This window comes from Lottia gigantea (genome assembly GCF_000327385.1).
Source record: "Lottia gigantea unplaced genomic scaffold LOTGIsca_60, whole genome shotgun sequence".
Lineage (NCBI taxonomy): Eukaryota > Metazoa > Mollusca > Gastropoda > Lottiidae > Lottia > Lottia gigantea.
The window spans coordinates 342,686-352,298 of record NW_008710050.1 but is presented as its reverse complement, the minus strand read 5'-3'; the positions used below and the strand labels follow the sequence as shown (position 1 = coordinate 352,298).

Below are 9,613 nucleotides of genomic sequence, written 5' to 3'. Positions count from 1 at the left end.
GCTCCTAAAGTTTGATTCCCGTTTCCAAAAACATTTGTATTCCAACCATACGCTGGCATGGGTTTTGGAGGACTTGGTGTTATACTTTGAACAGGTGTAAAGTTCGGGTTACTGTTGAGAACCGATTTGGTGGTAATTTCTCTGAACGCATGACTTATGTCTGGATACACATTTTGAGGGGCGTTAATGTCCTCTAGGGATGACGAACGACGATGGATAGAATTGTCACTTTGAACACTAAAATCCAAGCCTTCAATATCATTCAAGAACGATTGCAAACCACTTTTGTTTTTCTCAAAGTTTTGTTTCCGCCAAGCTGGTGGAGACAGAGATATTAGAGTATTATATTGTCTTGGAGGACCTGCTCTAAGTGTATCCCTAGTGTCCGTTTCAGGGGTTCCGTGAAGACTTGCTCCTCTCTTTGGTATCGGTGGTGCATCTGTTTTTGAATGAACCACATCGCTTCCAGGACGTCTGCGGGAAGGCACCGGAGGTGGTTGAATGGTCGGGTAAATTGATCCACTTCCTGATTTAGCCATTTTCTTTGGGCTGTTATCTGAAATAACGAGAACAAAATTTGAATTTAAGGCTCTGTTTTCTAGGCAATCAAAAAACTAGAACATGATATCATTGAGATCAAACAGCTTGGGGTATTTTTACGTCATAAGCTGGTCAAATTATCTCAAATTAATAGATAAATACATACTGCAGGAAAATTTCTGGAAGATTCTTTAGTCAGTTTTTTACATTCCACAGTTTGATGACAATTATCATCAAATCAATCTAGAAACTTGCCTGAGGTGGAAAGAGGTATCTCAGAGAGCTTGAAGGGCTGAAAGACTAAGGGTCTGGGGGCTACCAGAGGTACCCACAGGCACCCGAGGGGATTTCAGATGGTCAGATGATTTCAAGCATTTAGTTAGAAGGCTTAATTATTACTTCAAAATAAGACTTTTCAGGGTCTGATAATTTGTTTGATATTGATATTTCCAAATAATCTACATTTTCAACTGTTACTATGGCTACAGATTTATTTAGCACCTTATTATACCTGGATAATAAATATGTCTGTATTTGACAAAGATTGGTTTAAAGAAAGGGCTGACATGGTAAAAGCCTTGAGTTGTTTGGAAGAGACAATAAACAAACCCAATCAGGTGCAGAAATGAAGGACGTTAAAATCAATTTCATTTCAAGTACATCACAATGGGTCTCATATTCAAATAGTGGGCCTAGGAAAATGAACCAAGACACCATAAAGATCCCTTGACAGTTGGAAATTGAAAAAGTGTAGGCTAATGCCGCTGTCCTGGCACGATTTTCAACATTGCACAATCCATGGCGTCGATTGTCTTTGTTAGTATAATCGAATGCAAAAAATACGACCTATAACATCATTTCATATCATTTATTTCACAATGGGTCTCAGATTTAGCAGGTGTGGTTTTTTACTGATTTCATTTGTCGTCCAGATTACGTGTTTTAAAATCCTTGTATTCTTATATCACTCGCTTTCTACATTCAAATACTCACTTTGGATCTACAGTAAAATGATCAACATTAATTAAAACAACTGTAAAACTTTAATAATACGATCTACGGCCATTGCACCATAAAAATAAAACTTGTGTTTATTTCCAGAAGTTAATTGTCAGCCATATTTACTTATCGAGTCAGTCTAAACCAACCGATAAATCAAAACTATTTTCTGAAAAATGCGATCTAAACTATGTATATTCTGTGAATTAACATAAAAAATTTCACAATATGTCTACAAGAATGGTTTGATCAACAAAATTGAAGTTTTCTTTTTATTTTTAATGTAACTTTTCGGTTAGTAGAAAATGGACGGGGCAGATAACTCTGTTACTACTGTCGTCTGCACTCGATTCGTCGTTCGCTTAATAAGTCAAAATGTCAATTACTGAGACGAACACACAATGTTAAGGTTTGCTCAGAATTTCAAGCGTTTACAGTTATTAGATTATGAGATATTCAAGAAAATAAGAAAAGTAGGCTTACTTTGTGTTATATATCATTAGAAAGAAGATATTGCGCACAGTAAGGATTTAAAAATTAATGTGGAAAATTCGTCAATTGCCTAAACGTTTTTCGAAAATTATAGCATAATAGCGAGGACGTCCACAGAATTTTGGATGGGTCAAACCATAGAACTCTATACTGAATTTTTGTTAGAAGGGTTCAAACACTGTCAGAGCCAAAGAAGATTTTGAAAATTTGTGAGGATGCCCTCGCTTAATGAATACATAAAAGTTGTGGATTTTCTTTAAATAACCAATCTGACTAGTGGCGGAGATCTAATGGTATAAAAATAATAATATTAGCTTTGTTCCACATTAGGCCCAGGCTACAACATTCTTTAAAACTCCAGCTGTCAAAAGATCTTTCTTTGTTTACAAAAAAGTAGCCGTTATTTGTTCTCCACAGTAACGAAGCCAGTTGGGGTAGGCCTCCCAATAAAAACGGTTTATAACTTCAATTTCTAATAGATTTAAAAATATAATTTAATACCTTTTTACCTTAAAATATTTGTAGGCTATAAATGCATCTAATCAATTCTATTTTTTTTTAAATTTCATAGAGGAGAACCCTAGCTCCCAGAAGCTGTGAGGTTCCGCCTATGCCCTTCCCCAGAGCTGCATTTTGAATCTCATCTCTGACAGTTGTCCCCGCAATTAAGTCGGTCTGCCACCATTTGGACCTACCTTCCTATAATCTTGGGAGGCTGGTGCCGACTCCGATCTCCCATCCCTGAGATATAGTTATAGCTGACTAGGGGGAAGCAATAAAGGTCACAAAAATGTAGGCCTGGCAGTGGCGACGCCAGTTATAGTTGGAACCCCAATATTCGAACTCCCACTTTTTTTTTAACAAATTTGAAAAATAAGCTTTTTTATACGTTGTTGCCCAAAATAATAAACCAAATCAATTCATTTTTTCTTTATCTTGAGAGAAAGCTTCAAAACGCTCCATGAGAGAGCCTCCATAAAGTTGCCGCAATTTTAATTCAGCTTTAAAAGCTACCCCCTCACCCCCTCCCCCTTCATTGAGTCTGTCCCCTATTTGCACCCCCATTCTCGAGAGGCTGGAGCCGACACTGAGGCCTGGACGAAAGAGAATAATCACAAAATGAAAAAGGCACATTCCATCGGACAATTCAGGGTTTCTGAGAATCAAAGTAAGTAAATTAAGGTGCTCACCTTCCCTGATCAAAAGATGTTATATCTAAGCATTTAAAACATGGTGAAGCAGCAATATAATTTATTAACATTAAAATACATAGAAATATACTGAAAGATACACCATTAACAGAGATCTTTAACAAGATCATCAAGTGTCAGCTGAATTACATCAAACGTGTCTGCTTTTGTAGCTTGGGAAGGATCAGATGCGACTGCTTCCAGTTCAGTCATATCGGCACCATCGGTAACTCCTATAGTGTGAATATCTGTCCCAGCGGCTTTAGCAGCAGCCGCATTCGGCACGGGACTAGGAGATGAAACTCCATCAGCAAGGACTATCATAACATTCGGGACTCCAGCTCGACCTTGGGTCTCTAGCATCAATTGAGCTGCATCAATACCCTTTCCGGCATCCGTTGTGCTTCCTGGATGATTTAGCGCTCGGATGTCTGTCTGCAGTTGATTGGAATCACTCGACATATTAATTACAGCCCGTATATCTGAATCAAAAACTATCAGACCAACATTTACCACTGCCGGGTCCAGATCGAACCGTGGCATGGCATCTGCAATTCGGTTTACCATGGTATCAAAATTAGTGGGACCTACAGACCCGGATCCATCCACAACAAAAACTACATCCAGTGGGTTAACACAGTCTGAAATATACAAATAAACATCCACGCTGATATTAACATTTAAAGATGAAAAAGTTGAAATGGTTGGAAACAATGGCTATAGTGATTGTGGATTGCGGATGCTTTAAAGTTTAGTTTGCCATTTTCGGGGTTGATTTGGGTCTTGAATATATGTAAATAGTCTTCAGAATGTACTAGAACTACAAGAAAATCCCATAACCCTTCAATTATACTTCAAAGTTGATATTTCACTTTCTTTTTTTCTATATCATTTTTTTTCTATACATGCGGAGTATCAAGAAAAGACGAGTCGTCATGGATCAAAGTATCGCTATGCTAATTTCACGTTCAAAAATAAAAGAGTCGTAAATTACCTGGGGCTGGAGTAGTAGGTATTGGATCTGAAGAAGAAAAAAATGTTGTAAATCGACTACGGTTGAGTTACATTAATTAATTAATGAAAAGTTCATTAGCTGCAACTAATGTTTCGCCAATACGTTGTTTGGATTTCGGTTTCGTTTTAAGGTTCTGATCTTAATAGTACTTGGTTTATTTCTTACAGTTGTTCAATGACATTTGCAAAAGCTTAACCTACCAGTATCGGCAACTCTAACTAGAAGGGAAGTAACTCTTTTTAAGAAGGGACTAATCCAGACCACAATATAGCACTAGATACTCACCACAAAGACTTCTTGAAAACAAAAGAAGGGACTGAGCCAGTGTGTTGAAATCTGATGCTGTCTGAACATAAGTTGGACCAGAAGCAATTTCATTTAATTCTGTTGGGTCGACTCCACCAACCCCGACTGCATACACTGTCACTCCGTCATTTTTGGCATTCTGGGCAGCTATTTTAGTAGCATCGGGGAAGTCAGACACACCATCAGTTATTACAATCATAATCTTATCCTCTCCTGGTCGGCCATTTTGTAGCATGGTAAGGCCAGCATCAATACCTGATGAAAATTATGAAATTCAAATGAATTTATTTTGTGTGGCATCTGATTTGGCTAATGAAAACGGGAAATTTAACCAGGACAGTAGCATTTGCCTACTCTCTTTCGATTTCCAACTGTCGAGGGATCCTTATCGTGCTTAGCCTGTATCGCACAGAGTCTCGGTTTATTGTCCCATCCGAAGGACTAGACGCTTTTTCCATGTCGTCCCCTCCGACCTACATCACTGACAGGGGAACCGGATTGCAAAATCCAGAGGTAGGCCTATTATTACTGTGTTTAGCTCATGCAAGTACTTTTCTAACATAGTAAGTCTAGTCTCAATTCCCGACAAGTAATATGATATACATAATATCTTAAAAGTTATTTCAATTCTGTAAGTGAACTTTATAGTTTACCTAGATCTGTCCTGGTACCAGCTTCAGGATAAGGTAGATTGAGAATGGCGTTCTGTAAGGATGGTGAGTCTCCTGTCAGAGCTATAGTATTTCCAGCATTCACACCAGAGCTATACAAGACGACACCCACATTAGCATCGTTAGGTGTAATTGGTAATTGTTGGACGAAATTTACTAAGTTGTTCTTCAAGATATCAAAATTGGCTGGTCCAATTGAAGCTGAGCCATCTACTACCAGGACGATATCTCTTGGGTTGCAAGCTAGAACGAAATGATACAATGGTCAGAGCAAAAATAAAAAATCTGTGCAAGCAAGACAATTCCGTCAATCAAACATCTCGTCCAAAGAATGGCGAGAGTAGTGGACTCCTTCAAAGAGAAGTACCATAATGTGTTTCCCAAAGAGTAAACATGGTCTGCTTGGCCAGAGAATGGTGTGCTAGTGTTGTACCAATTTTGTAGGAAGCTAGATTTGAATAATAAATTGGGGAGATGGAACGATTCTTTGAGTCAATTTGTGGTATTGACGAATCCTAATCTTCTGACCGACAGGGAAGTTTCTACCCCCACCCTCTTCCTTCCAGAAATTACGCTAGCCAGCTTCACCTCTCGAATGTTGTGGCATTATATATAGGGAAATAATTGTCTCTGATCTCTGCTGACCCCACCCCCAACCTGCTTTCAGCTGCAAATTACATCGTATTTCTTTTTAAATTTGATATACGAGACTCAGTCATCAATTCGAAAGACTTAAAACAGAACAAGTCAAGTAAACGAACAAGAAGAGTTACCTGGAATTGGCGTTGTAGGAACTGGTGTAACAACTGTAAGAGGAAAATACACATAAATCATAGATAAACAACTAAATGTCTAAAAGGGTTTGAAGACTGTGCAGAACCATGGCGGTGAAATACAATTTGAAAAGCTCATGACGTCTGTTTCAAAATAATTATGCGGATTTTTTTTCTGATGATATTTTAGTCTACATTGTAATCTAACAAGTTTTCTACCCAAGTCTGTCCCAGTGGTAGTATTTAACCAATCAAAGCGTGTCATTTTTGTGACCTTGAATAAAAGCTTAAGCTCTTTGACTTCTGTTTAATATTGCACAAATTGCAAAAATTGCTTGAAAAGATCAAGGTTTGATTGTGGGTGAGTTCGTTTTATGAAAGTACTTACTTGGAGGAGGAGGTCCGCCAGCACAGGTATCCTCAACCAGAGAATCAAATATAATCGGCAAACTGGAGAGATCGTTTTGTGGGAACACGTTAGCAAATGGACTGGAAGCTATGTTTCTCAATTCATTAATGCTGTACAGAACACCCGCAGTCGTGGGTACACCAAAGGATGTTACAGTCACGGGCAGGTTCTTCAAATTTTGTGCTTGAGCTGTTGGTATTACGCCTCCTTTGGATCGACCAGCTGTTAATACGAAGGCTAGTCTATGGGCATTTCTATTGAGTGAGTCTGTGATAAATAAACTGGCTGCACCGTTCAGACCATTACCCAGGAAGAGTCCATCACCCAATGGATTCGGGTTACCGTCTAAAGCATTCATGATATAGTTGGAATCACCAGATAGCGGTATTTGGACGGTATCTGCGGCGTTATCATTGGTAAACACTATACCAACTCTGGTACCAATGTTTGAAATACTTTGCTGGCGAACAAACGCTTTGATTGAGTCTACGAAACCTTCGTAAACTTGTCCACTGTTTGTAAAATCTGAGGAGTCGACCACGAATACAACATCTACTGGGCATGGTGTTGCTGAAAAGAGAAATTTCTAATCTAGTTAGATTTTTGCCCGAAAAACCTGCTTTCAGGGCTGCGGGGGAAAGCGGCTGCTCCCTCTGCCCCATCCCCTTTGGTCTCCCAAAGGGTACGATATTGCAAAATACGAATCATGTTACAAGATGAAGAAGCAGTTTTTCAACCGAAAAAGGATGAAGGAAGCGTAGAGAAAGCAATTTCTGAAATTTTGAACTTATGACAAAAGCTTTCCCTACTGTTTTGTATCATTATGGCACAAGGTGAAACCACTGATGAATATATGTATATAAGCGTGAGAATTTAAATTTTATGTTAATTATAAAAAGTAGTATTCATTCAGGGACATTTAAAACAGAAACCTATAAACTTACGGCATATCGCTCTGGCGACTCTTGCAAAAGGAACAGTAATGGCATCAAACCCAGTAACCTTCTGCACATTTCCAGCATTAGATGCGATATCGTACAGCTCAGCATCATTTACACCATTGCCCACTCCAATGGAGTAAACAGTCACACCGTTGGCTGTTTTGACATTATTAGCAACATTGTAGGTAGCCACAGGATCGTCGGAATAGCCGTCAGTTATGACCACCATGACCTTGTCTACACCGGATCTGGTAGACGCGGATAGCAGGTTGTTTCCTTCGATCATTCCGAGATGTGTATTAGTTCCGGCTTCAGGGTAGGGTAGAGCATTGATAGCTGCTTCTATTGCAGCTTGATCACTGGTAAGAGGTATAATACCAGATGGCTGTACACTGGAACTGTATACCACCACTCCAACATTTGTTTCTAAAGGACCCATGGGCACTTGTTTAGTGAAATCGATCAGTTTGGTTTTAAGGAGATCGAAGGATGCTGTACCGATAGATTGGGATCCATCAACTACTAGTACAATATCTCGTGGATTACAAGCTGAAAAAGACACAATGTTGTTAAGAATACCTCAGATACAAAATTACCTAACTAAAATCAAGATAAAAAAGCAGACAAAAAAACAATACACAATAAAAAAAATCGCTTGATTCAAATCTTAATTAACTTCTGAACTTTAAATATTAAAAATCGATTGCTGGCAAAGAATAATTTTGTGATTTGAACTGGAGGTTATACAGAAATTTTACTTACATTTTAAATCGGGTACCAACTCGCATTCGGCAGATTGAACATTATTTAAAAACGGTAAGATATTTCTAGCTGAAGAGAGTTGCTGAACATTGTTGTTAGAAGTTGCCACGAGACTCAATTCATTGGGGTTGTACAGATTACCATTAGGTGATTGGATACCAGCTGCGTATACTGCCATTGGATCTCCGCCTTGAAGACCTTTCAATGTATTAGCTTCGAACAATGGTAGCATGCCCCCTCGTGTGGCTCCAACGGTTATTACTGCAGTTACTCTGGGTACGTTGCGGCTTTGTGCGTCATTGTTAAATAGATCAGCCGCACCATTAAGACCATTACCCAATATCAATCCACCGCCAAGTGGAGCTGGATTACTGTTGATGGCGTTCAATAGATAGTTTTTGTCACCCGAGATAGGGATCTTGGTTGGGACTCCATCGTTAGTGAAGACAATCCCTATTCGGTTCCCATTGTTAGAGATAGCTTGCTGGTTCACAAAATCTCTTAAAGCGACTAATGTTTCATTATAGATGTTACCGCTCTTAGTGATGTCTGATGAATCGACCACTATCACCATATCAGCAGCACAAGCTGTGAAAATGGAAAAAAAAATGACAGCATGAAAACCACGTAAAATTGTTTATCTGTTGTATCTCATGGAAAGTTCTCAGTGGTTCAACTAGATGAGTGGGGGCCCATGTACTTGGTTCAACCAGTGGTAGTTGAGCTACTGGAAGTTCTTAAATATGAGACTGTCAATAAGAAAAAAAGGCAAATCTATAGAGGTACAAACCTGGTGGTGGAGGTGTGGGGGTTGTCGGAGGAGGCGGAGTGGTTGGTACAACTGAAACAAACAAAAACATCAAGAACAAGAAAATATGGATTTATAGATGTTTTCGTAGCGTGTGCATATCGTTATTGGAATTGGGAAACTACAACTGTAATTTATTTCGCCATTCTGAAATATTTCTGTATATACTTATGTTCGTATGATTCAACCAAAAAAAAAATCAAAAGACCTTTGTCATGTGTAATTGCAGCTACTAAATTATTTGCGCCATTCTTATTTCCGGTCAAAAGCACGTTCGCAGAATTCAATATTAAAATGGTTTCAAAAGGCTTTTCTAAATCTTCGTATGTATGTATTATGAAATAGAGCTATAATTTGTTAGCATCGTTCTTATTTCTCGCCCTTTGCCTGTTCACAAAATTAAAAATGAACTTACTGCAGATAGCTCTCGACAGTTGTAAGAAAGATGGAATGATAGATTGGAAGTTGTCGACCTTCTCAACATTTCCAATATAACCAGCAATACTTAATAACTCGGCATCATCTACGCCATTTCCTACACCTAGAGCATACATATCAACATTGTCTACATCTCGAGCGAATTGAGCTTGTGATGAAGTGAGGGATGGTATATCGGAGAAACCGTCAGTGATCACTACCATGACTTTCTTGACACCGGGTCGTCCGTTTGTGAGCATCCTTCTTCCTTCTTCGATGCCGAGATCGGT

The 9,613-nt window shown here is 38.8% G+C and overlaps 1 protein-coding gene across 1 annotated transcript; it reads right to left on the bottom strand.

Annotated features, from left to right (window-relative positions):
• Nucleotides 1–3,695: 3,695 nt before the first annotated feature.
• LOTGIDRAFT_74980 (hypothetical protein) lies at nt 3,696–7,877 on the bottom strand (the record flags this gene model as incomplete). The annotated part of the gene is made up of 3 exons (XM_009064054.1): nt 3,696–3,862; nt 4,522–4,750; nt 7,560–7,877. Coding segments are annotated over 3 exons (714 nt in total), but the record flags the coding sequence as incomplete, so codon positions are not given.
• Nucleotides 7,878–9,613: the final 1,736 nt, after the last annotated feature.